The sequence below is a fragment of the Castor canadensis genome, chromosome X (genome assembly GCF_047511655.1).
Source record: "Castor canadensis chromosome X, mCasCan1.hap1v2, whole genome shotgun sequence".
NCBI classification, from domain to species: domain Eukaryota; kingdom Metazoa; phylum Chordata; class Mammalia; order Rodentia; family Castoridae; genus Castor; species Castor canadensis.
The window spans coordinates 20064239-20075476 of NC_133405.1; the positions used below are offsets into that span (position 1 = coordinate 20064239).

An 11238-nucleotide genomic window follows, 5' to 3' on the forward strand; every position below is an offset into this window, starting at 1 on the left:
ACGCGGGACAGAGCGCCGAGCGCCAGGCCGCCGGGCGGGCGCCGGTTCTGTGAGGAGCGAGCGAGCGGGAGCAGGAGGGCGCGACGCGAGCTCCTCCTTTGCTCCTCGTCGCGTGCGCAGCCAGGGGGCGCCTTGATCAGGCCTGGGTCTCCCTCAGGACCTGGGCGCTGGGTGCGCGGAGAGCGCGACAGGCAACAGGTCCCTGTCAGCCCCTCGGGAGGGGAAGGGGTAGGGAAGACCTGCAGCGGCGGGCCATTCCGCGTGGTCGCTGGGGCTGGGGCGCGGACACCCACAGGAGGCACAGAGGCCGGGAGGACCCCAGTTCTCCCGAGGATGGGGGAGGGGCAGGGGCTGCGGGGGTCACGAGGTGTCGCGGTAGGGGGGCCTGGCGGGGGCGGCTGTGGGTGGAAGAGACCTGCGGGCAGGCCACTGGCATTCCTGTGAGCCCCGTGTCCCTGAGGGAGCTACCCGCGAGCAGGGTGAGGCCGGGCCTCCTCAGAGCAGAGCAGAGCGGGAGGAGCCCCCTTCGGGGCGGGGCTGTGTCACCCCCTCTGGCACAGCACTCACTCAGGGAGCCTGCCCCGCACCACCTCGTCTGTTCTTATTCCGGATTTGGGGCTTTTCGGGGACATTTCCCACATTCCCCAAGTGCCCTCTTCTGGGGAACCAACAGCCTGCCTGCCCAGGGCCTGTGAGGGCGGGAGCACTGCACAAGGGTTTCAGGAGAAACCACGCTCCAGTGGTCAGGTGAACTGGAATTGGGACCAGCCCCTGGAGAGGATCCCCCGAGGTCTCTTCCCTGGTAGACTTAGAGAAAGCTTCGCAGTCAGTTAGGGGAGGGCGGGGCACGTGCATGGGTGAGCCACACTCGAAGGGCCCCAGCCTGAAGCTTGGGAGCCTTGGCTAAAGACATTAGAACCTTCCTGGGGCACAGTGATGGCCAGCAATGACGGTCCTCCCTTGTTACCCAAGGAGGACTGGTGACCGAACCTTTCGAGGATTACCCTAGCACACCCACTCACTCAATACCTTTCTATAGTGTGACCTAGAATTTGAATACAATCTAGTCACGTCTCCATCTCTCCATCTCCCCCATACTTCAAATCGTGTCTAGAGCACCCATAGCATCTAATACAATGTAAATGCTAAGGAAATGGTTGTTATACCACACTGTTTAGGGAATGACGACAAAAACTCTGTCCATGTCCGTTCCCCATACAGTTTTCACCTCAGCTTTTTTCAACCCCAGGTTGGTCGCATACAGCAGGCTGATCCTCATTCTGTCGGGCACTTCCTCTGTGCAGGGAGGGACAGTGGTGTTTGGCACTCAGTTTCCACACCACTGGATCTGCACAGAACAGATGATGAAGTCGCGAAGCCCTGAGTCTCCTCCTTTTATGCACACAGGCACTGGGTGGAATGGTATGGGGACGGTGGATATTGAGTCTGCTGTGGGAAGGGAATCACACACATTTCTCTTTTAGGGCCTCCTTCAGACAAGAGGGCAGGTACCGGATCAATCCCAGAAAACACAGAGTGAAGGCCAACCCATAGCACACCTGCAGGTACAAGTCCTGAGACCCGCGGAGACGCGTCTGTGACCGTGTCTGTGACCGTGTCCGTGACCTCAGAGATTGTGACAAGAACATTTTCATGTTATTTAGACTTCTCAAATGCAGGAAACCATAGATTCTAACCTCATCGTCACTTCCTTCTGGCATTGGGAATGTGGCCAGCTTAGCTGAGCTCCACCCCCCCCCCGCCCCCCAGGCCTTAAACCTCCCTTCCCTCCTATGCATTCAGCGGGCCACGCTACTCCCCAGCTCCCAACATCGGTGAGGACTAACTGAACTGATCTATGCAGGACACTTAGGACTGTACCTGGCACGTGGCGGGAACTCCATAAGCGTCCTTCAGGAAGAACGCACAGCAAATTCCCAGGGCCCGTTGGGCAGTGCAGTGTGTTTTCCTCATAGGTGGGCTGCTTGGAAGGCTATGTTGGGAGGGGATGGCGGAGCAGGGCATGGAGTCAATAGTAAGATCACACATACTCTGCAATGAGAAGACAAGGGATTGAGAACTAGCTGTCCCTGCAGGGCCTGGCTATAAGGGGGACTGCAAGCTAGAAGAACTTTTGAGGTTCTGCAGTACAATCTCTCCTTAGCGTTCCTACTCGTGTGTGTGTCTGTGTGTGTGTGTGTGTGTGTGTGTGTCTATGTGTGTATGTGTGTGAGAGAGTGTGTGTGCAGTCTCCCGATATTCAGAAACACAAGATTGCCCTTGTTAGACTGGGAGTGGGCTCAAGGCCTGCACATCTGTAGGAGTCTCCTTAATTGCAGGGGTTACCAGCCTGGGGCCCGTGCACTTCTAGAGCAGAACTGCCCAATGCTGGATAGCTCTCTGCAGCTAAAATGTGGCCGGCAACTCAATTGGTGATTTTCATTATTCCCACTGAAGTGGCCACATGGGGGTGTTGGCTGTCATGCTGGAGAGGAGGGCGCAGTGCCAGAGGGTCTGTGGATGGGCTTGGAGATTATGGGAAACTTTTGCAAGCTGAACGCAGAGGTGGACTCGTATGCGTATTTATCTGGGAAGAGAGTCAGTCCACGTCCTCGGGCTTGGTAAGGTTTGATTCTGAAAACCTGAGGGCACTGAGTATGTCTTCTCATCGCCACCGCTATGCCTCACTTCTCACGTTTTCCTCTGCTGTAGGTGGCTCCCCCGAAGGAGTTCGCAGAGAAGCGTCCTGGAATCTGAGGCCTCAGGCCCCAGATAAGCTCTAAGGAGCCAGCGGGCACAATGGATAGCCCCGCGGACTACTCCCTCCTGGCCCCCTTCCTGTGCAAAGGGGATCCCGTGCTGCACCGGGACGACGCAGACAGTGAAGCCTCCCGCCAGCGCTTCAGGCAGTTCCAGTACATAGCAGAAGCTGGGCCTCGGGAAGTTTTCAGAAAACTCTCGGAGCTCTGCAGTCAGTGGCTGAAGCCAAGGATGCGTTCTGTGGAACAAATCCTGGAGCTGCTCGTGTTGGAGCAATTCCTGACTATTCTGCCCACCCACCTAGAGGCCAGGGTGAGCACTTACTGCCCAGAGAACAAAGAAAGACTCTTTTCCCTCATAGAAGACTTACAGAGAGAACATGAGAGACCAGAGTACCAGGTAAGAAAAGAGTTTGGGGCCTTTGTTCTTAGACCCAAAGAGGCACCGAGGCAGCTGGGTATGGACCAGATGTTTTATGCCTGTGTCATTCCACAGCCCTTTCAGTTCTCCCTTCTGCTGGCTCACTGGCTCTTAACCCTCTCTGGCTGATCCTATCCCCTCTGCTATCGTTAAATGAAATTCACATATAGCAGAATTCAGCTGCATGCATCGACCAAATCCATCCATATTTGGCTCGACGGCCTGAAGGCCAGTTCCAGGCTCGGCCAGTGTGCATGAGCCCTGCCAATGCACGAGTGAGGGGTTTTACCTTGTTTCAGAGTTGGTTAAGAAAAGAGAGGAAGGAGAAGAGATGGCAGGGCGAATGCCGCCCACACATCGGAAACTACTATGTGGCTCTTTGCCGAAACTGCTTTCCAGCCCCGAGCCCAGCAGGGTCTAGAGAGGACCTAAAGGAAGGGAACACAGTTGATTATTGCTAATGTGCACCTCTGCATAAACTTGTTTGGGCTTCCCCTCACCGGATGACATCAGGAAGCAGTCACATGCCTCCATCCGTGCTTAGATTCAGTGTGATGTGACACTTAGGAATTCAGACAGTGAGGCACAAGTGCTATGAGCAGTACTGCTGCTTGTCATGTGATTTCCCAAAGTGGCAAACAAGTCTTGGTAAATGGGAACAATAAGTCACGTAGTCTTCCTCTGCTTTGCACAGGAGTGCATTCCCAAGAAATCAGAGTCACGCTAAAATGTGCCAAGTATTTTGTCTGTAACTGATCTGCAGGATGTGGTTCTCCGAAGGTCATGTTACCCACGTGGATGTTTGAGGGAGAACTCCACGTTGGGTAGGGACGTGGGACAGCTCTGCATTGTGAGAGACGCTCCCATCTCTGGCCCACTAAAGTGCACTGGCACCATGCGCCAGCATTTCCAAAACGGCCCGTGGGAGCCGTGGCACCGTCCTCTGTTCAGAACAGCTGCGTGAAGCCTCGCTCTGGAGAGGCCACAGCTGGGCCCAGGACAGTGTCTCTGGGAGGAGGAAGCAGGTGCTTCCAGCTGTGTGTAAGGGACGCTTGGTTATGGGGGAGTGGGGCAGGACACTCTGCAGGAGCTGTTGGCATCAGGGGAGGTGACGCCCTGGACAGGAGGCTTCCAACCTTTCCTGCCATCCTTGGGTAGCACGAATGAGTTGTTTCCCTTCCTTTCTCTGTCCTCTTGGTTTTTAACTATAGAAGATTTTGCCTTTGAGGGTCTAGACATGCCCTGTCCAGTACAGAAGCCACGAGCCCCTCCTGGCTCTTGAGCGCTTGAAGTGTGTGGCCAGTGCACTCTGAAATCTGCACTGAGTATCAAAAGCACACCGCCTGTGAACGTCTTTGCATGAAGGGGAAAGCAGCGGAAGACCTCGCTAGTACTTGTTTGCATGGATCACATGTTGAAATCATGGGTCTTGGACATGTGAGAATAAGGGTGACATACTATTACAGTTGGCCAAACTCCATTCTTTCTATGCCTTGCTTCTCGGGGCCACTGGGCAATTTCAAGCTACACGTGTGGCTCATTGGACCGTGGGTGGGCAGTTTACTTCCAGAGTGTCTGGACTTTGGACTGATGGGTTCTGGCCTTTTTCCCAGATTGACATAGATGACACGCTCTTTGAAGAACTGCCACCAGTGCAAACAGAACTCATGCCACCACACAGGCACTCGCGGTCACCTGCACTCCAGCTAAGGGGATCTGCCCAAGAGGCCTTGGGGGCAGAGGCGTGGATCCCACAGACAGGGCAGCAAGAGCTGAACTACCATGCTGCTGGCAAATGCAAGCCCTTTCTGGATCCTGGTAAGGCGAGGGTTTTCTTCCTGCTCTTTCTTCCTGCTTGAGAACTCAAGTGAACTCGGGGGTTCTGTGATTGTGGGTCGCAAAGGCTACAGCTGCTATTATGGCATGAGCACCTCATTTGGGCTGAATACTTGGGTAATACGCTGTCTTCAGATCCTCAAAGAGGGTTCTGTTACTTGCGGCGCGTAAAGGAAGTATCTATCTTATTATTTCCCCACCTAGAAGAGTGCTTTTCCAATTATGGTACGCAGGCCCTCCTCATTAGTACAACCCAGGGTGCTTGGCTAACATGCTTTCTAGGTGAGTGCGACACACACAAAGGTTTCAATGTCATTGCTCCCGACACAACAGGGTGAGTTCTGGAAGGAGCAAATCCAGTGGGAAAGGGTAGCTGGATCTTGTAGTCCGGGTGCTCCTGTGTGTCCTTCCCCTTGGGGTTCTCCTACATTGTTAGAAACCATGCCCCTTACCCCAGCCCTCCCCTCACCCCCCATGAACATTGGCCCCATTCTGGCTGCAGCCCCATCCCTTACTTCAGCAGGCACAGTTTGAATGTTGTGGCACATTGACCAACCGCATGGTGGAACTACAGAAGGGTCCAACAGACAAAATGGAAACAACTTGAGAACAACCCAAATTATGCACTGGAAGTGCCTGATGTGTCCATAAGTAGCACAGGGCCAGGGCTTAGAAACCACGTCTTCCACATCTTAGCACCTCAATTCAACCAGCATCACCAGATGTGTCAAGAGCCAGGTCAGGTGGTAGACCCTGGGGATGTGGCAGTAAACACAGCAGAAACGCAGCCCCAGTCCTCCTGGAGCTCACCCTCTGGCTGGTGGTTCACATGTGTCCACAGGACAGCCTGTCCCGTATGTGACGGGGAAGGTGTGTAGGAGGGCATGGGGGGCTAGCTGGGAGGGATGACCTGTCGGGGAAGTGGATCTCGGCAAACACCTGCAGCACGAACTCAGCCTGCTGAGTGGTGCAAGTGATGAGGGGAGAGGACTCTGGGCAGGAGGACCATTGAGTGCATAGGCCCTGGAGACAGAGAGAAGACCCTTTGCTGCCTTGCGGGGGGGTGGAGGGGGGGCGGTGGACTGGAGCCATGTTGGTGATGATGGGGTGAAAGGGGTGATTCAAACGTTGTTTAGCAGGTGTGATGGACTGACGGTGTTGGGTGATGAACAAGAAGGGGTGACTACAGCATACAGGTCCTTGCCCAGAGACCTGGAAAGACAGTTTCCGCGGAGCAAAGTGGTCTGCGGTTGACACAGGCTTAAGTATTGTCTCATCTGAACTCAAACCATACACTTGTAGATGCTAGAGGGAGATGGTACTAAGACCTCAATAGTCAGAACTAGCAGGAGTACTGCTCCTAAAATGTAAGCTGTGTAGCACTGAGTATCCTGTCTCTGCCACTTTCTGTGCCTCATCAGTGCCATTATGAGCCAGGTATAGCCCACACTAGGTCCAGAAGTGTGTGCTGACCTTCTTCCTGAGACTCGGCCACACGGTGCTTACAACACCCTGCCCTGCACATAACTAGAGCCTAACAGGATCTTTCTATGGTATCTCAGCACCTCTAATGCCCCCACCCCGGCCCCCGCACACACACCCACCCAGGCAGGTCCAAAGCTGTGAGGTCCGTGGAACACTGGCACTACTGCTTGCTCAGGGGAGTGAAGCATAGACAGAGGCCAGGAAAAATATCAAGTTTCATATGCTACCCAGTAATGGCCTGCTACATGGATGTAGAGCTCTTTCACATTTTGAGTTCCACGCACTGATGCCATCTGGAACTGTTAGGTCAGTTGATTGTCCTGTGGACTCAGCCATTCCCACATTTCTTTCTCATTTTCTTATCACCAAAATATCATCCTCCCCACACGGGGTGAGATGGTGAAGGATGTGGGGGCTGAACAAGGGAAAGACTTGGCCAATGAGCCGGGGGAGTGGCCCAAACTGTAGAACACCTACCTAGCAAGTGTGAGGCCCTGAGTTCAAACCCCAGTGCTGCCCCTCCCAAAAAAGACATGGCCAAGAGGCAGATGTGCCTCACTCAAGCTTTGTTGACAGACAATCAGGTTTGCTTATGGGGAAGGTCCTGAGTCAGGAAGGAAGCCAGGCAAGGGTTCTTCCAGCTGAGGGAGGGGTCACAGGGGCCTAGCTGAGGTCACCTCTCATCTTCTCAGGAATGGCTGATGGGTAGCCATAGTCACTGTCTGGGACAGGAGACACTATCACCTTGGGTTTCTTTTTCCCTCAAGGCTTTGCCTTTCAACAGCCAGCAGGTATCGGGCAAAGTTTTATAGGGTATGCAAAGCAAGCAGGCTCCAAATAGCTCAAAATCTGCTTTGGGGGCTAATTTTCAAATAATTGGTTGTGAAGGTATTTGGAGTTGGTGGCACTGGCCTTTTGAGTGACAGAGTCTCAGTCTGCCTAGACCAGGACAAGGAGGGCTTTCAGGCCCCTGTATGAAACAACTGCTCAGGTGGCTTCCATCACAACAGCAGAAGTGGGCACAGGGACCTGATCTCTCAGTGACATTAAATGTTAACAGCAGTGCCCCGGAGCTAAGCTCTAAAACACAATGAGCCTTGTCTAGTGGATGTAAGAATTTTCCAATAGAACAGATATGGTCAGATATCCTCCCCAACTCTTAATCCACGCGCTCTCCCGACACAGCTTATGCAAGTGCTAGTTTCTGCTCACCTCAACCTACCTTGCTCTTGGTGAAGTAATTCTAAGTGAGGAGGACGTAGGTGCTGAGAGCGCACATGTCCAAGAAAGCATCTTGAATTCTGAGGCAGTCTGTAGTGACTCAGATCCCACCCCCACCCCACCACACCCACACTTTCCCTCTGGCCAGGACCTGAAATGCTGGAGCCTGACTGGAGCTTCCTGCTGGAGCATGGAGGAGAGGAACTGTTGGGCTCCAAGAGAGGTAGGTGAGGGGTTACTGAATGCCAGGGAAGAAAGAACAGTTAATGCCCGCCTTCATCAGGGTAGAGAGGGTGGGGATGTCTCTTGGGAGTCTCCACCTTCTCCCCCCCTCGCTCCCCCTTGCTCCCTCCCCCCTTCCCCCACCCAGCTAGAGTGTAACTCTTCTTTGCCATCTGTCTAATCTCCCTGGAAGAAGATGACCTGCTATTTCTGTTTCTTCTCTTGGGGTTTTGGTGCTGGGAGGGACAATGAATAAAATGCACAAGCAGAAAAACCTGGAGTGTTATTCATGTTTTGTCTCTCAGAATACGAACAGCTGGAGCCTATCTGCAAAGAGCCCCCCGACGAGCTACTGGACAGTTGCATGAAGCCCGGGTCCCACCTAGGAGAGAGCTCCGACTGGGAGGAGTCTCTCAACCTGAGAGTCCTCATGCCAAAAGTTCCCAGAGAGAAATCTTACCACTGTGGTCAGTGTGAAAAGTGTTTTCCTTATAGGCACCAACTTGCTGTTCACCTGAAAACTCATTCAGGAGAGCTAGGTTACAAGTGCTCCGTGTGTGGGAAAAGGTTCCTTCTCAGGTCAGAACTTTATCGCCACCAGCTCATTCACACGGGGGAGAAGCCCTATGAATGTGCTGAGTGCAAGAAGCAATTCACTCACGGGGCACACCTTGCCATGCACCAGAAAAGACATTCTGAAAAAATGTACCAATGCGTGCAGTGTAGGAGGAAGTTTCTGCATAAGTCGAGTCTGATGGAGCACATGAAAACTCACACAAGGGAACAATCTTACGGGTGCTACTGTTGTGAGAAAAGCTTTAGCAGTTGGACAGCTCTCATTCTACACCAGAAAACACACACTGAAGAGAAACCATTTGCATGTGATCACTGTGAGAAAAGATATAGGCAGAGATCCAGCCTGATGGTTCACGTGAGAATCCACACAGGGGAGAAGCCATACAAGTGTAGCCACTGTTCTAAAAGCTTCAGAAAGAAATCGGGCCTTATTGCACACCAAGCTGCACACTTTAGAGAAGAATTCCCTGAGCACGTCGAGGTACCTGGGTTCTGCACAGAGTGACAGTAACTCCTGAGAGCCCACCCTTGCGGTGGGCTGTCTTGGCAGAGCAGATTTGTTTGAGCTCATTGCAGAGAAAAGCTTTGCACTTAGCTATTTTTAAAACCCACCTTCCAAGGCATATAAGTTCTCGAGCATTCGCCTACACTTGCCACCATCCTAGACTTGATTTTCTGGGCCTGGGCACCCTTTGATTAGCTGTTCCAATGACAATGATTTTGTCCTGAGCGAGCTGCGTTCTAGGCATAAGTAAGAAGCATGCACACGGTGCTGTTCCTTTCAGAGCTCTGGCCCCCATGCCAGTAACACCTGCTCTGCTGCTCTGTACTATTGGCACGGATAAAGTTCTGACCTGTAAAGGAAATACACACCCTCTTCCCGTTCCTGCCTCTTCAGTTCACTGTCTGAGCAATGCAGAGATGCCATGTTGAACCATGGAGACAAGCACTTTTCTTGATTCCTGCCACAGCACATGCCAGAGTCACTCACTGGCTTTGGTGCAGCCTTGGCGCTCTGCTTTTGCATCTGCATCGTTTGATTCTTTAACACGGTCTACTTTGGACACGTGGACGATGTGACCAATTCCTAACTGCTATGAAGAGCAGCATACAGCACCCACAAATAAATACTGTGACCATTAAGAGGGAATGAGTTGACATATGGGCCCTGCTTTGGAGTAAGATTCCAGCAGATAGCAGCCTATTGTGTTGCCTTTCTTTGACATTGGAAATAATGATAGCACTCAGAGTTTGTAGTTGTGACTTATGGCTAGGTTTTGTCACCTTCCATCAATGTGAGGTTATGTTGTTTGTGATTTTGCCTCGGCTTATTGTTGTACTTTTCATCTCATTCCCTCCTTTTTGCCTCGAGGGGCAGACAATGCTGAACTTTCCCTGTCAATTTTTGGCTATATTGCCTTTGGATGAATAAAGGAGGTTCCCTCTATTTCTGCCTTGTGGTCACCTTTATATATTTAAAACTCTCTTATTTGATAATGGACCAGGGAAAATAAGGGTGCTCTCACAGGACCCTTTTCAAATTAACTTACGTGAAGACACTGAGCATGGTTTTGAGAAGAGGTGCAAGTGGCTCTCGTGAGCGCACACAGCTGGCCATGGCACCTCCCTGCCCACAGACGGTGGGGAAAAGTCTGCATTTCAGGCAGAGAGCAGCAATTAAAAACACAACGTTAGTGGACTTTAAGACAGGAAAGCCAGTGTGGCTGAAATAGAGTAGTTTAGGAAAACGGAAAGGAGCCAGACCACATAGTCAGCAAATGGAAAGTTCTTCCCAATTCACCTATTGTACAGTCCCTCCTCTTGTAACTGTCTTGTAGCTGTCTCTGAACTCCTTTGCTGTGGCCTCAGAACCCGAGTAGCAGGGATGGCAAAGGCACCTGGAGGAACTCAAAACCTGGCAGGTAAGAGTGTTCACCAGCACAACCACACCAGTTAACCAACAATATTGACAAAGACAAACATTTCATTACTCTATGACCCAGAAATAAATAAAGAATGATGGAATTACATGAGATAGATCTCGGATATATCTCTCTCGTTCCCTTCCTTCCTCCCTCTCTCCATCCCTCCTTCTCTCCCTCTCTCTGTCTCATCTATATACATTTGTTTGGTGTGTCTAGATACGATATCTATGGAGGACAACTTCAAAATGCATGTACCTCCAGATATAAGCAACCACAGATTCAATTGTCCATGTGCCTATGAAAATTTAACATGTCTAAAGCTGAGTTACTGTTGTAATTTTTCCCCTCTTAGTCTTTCACATCTCAAATTGGCAATGTCATCTTTCCTACTACACAAATGAAAACCTGCAGTTATTGGCAGGAATAGAGGGGCATCAGCAAGATGCTAGAGTAGGAGATCCCAGCCTTCTTTCCTCCCACAAAAAACAACAATTGGACAACTATCCAGTAAAAAATAGCTCTAAAGGAGCTCAGGAGTCCAATTTAAAGGCTTTAGAAATGCAGAAGAAAGAAAAAACCAAGGAAACTTGTACAAAAAGGGTAGGAATTACTCTTTCATTTTGTCAGAATTCATTTTGTGACTCCTTTTCCATCACACAAAGGTCCAAATCCAGCAGCCAATGCTTCCATCTCTAATTTCAAATATAGTCAGAATCAAATAAGTCCTTACAGCCTACTCTGACAACCTCAGCCGAGTCTCATCATCACTGGCCAGAACTATCACAACTAACCA

General features: G+C 51.4%; 1 protein-coding gene and 1 long non-coding RNA gene across 2 annotated transcripts; one reads left to right on the plus strand and one right to left on the minus strand.

Moving 5' to 3' along the window:
• Window positions 1–831: 831 nt before the first annotated feature.
• LOC141419756 (uncharacterized) lies at window positions 832–2047 on the minus strand. Its single transcript, XR_012444427.1, has 3 exons — window positions 1882–2047; window positions 1560–1626; window positions 832–1449 (listed from the first exon to the last, which is right to left on the minus strand). It is a non-coding gene; the product is annotated as an uncharacterized lncRNA (long non-coding RNA).
• A 752-nt stretch (window positions 2048–2799) lies between these two features.
• Window positions 2800–9997, plus strand: LOC109701461 (zinc finger protein 449-like). Its single transcript, XM_020187013.2, has 4 exons — window positions 2800–3159; window positions 4794–4998; window positions 7871–7945; window positions 8250–9997. Exons 1-4 carry the CDS (start codon window positions 2800–2802, stop codon window positions 9023–9025), a joined length of 1416 nt encoding a protein of 471 aa, XP_020042602.2. The 3' UTR covers window positions 9026–9997.
• The last annotated feature ends 1241 nt before the right edge of the window (window positions 9998–11238 follow it).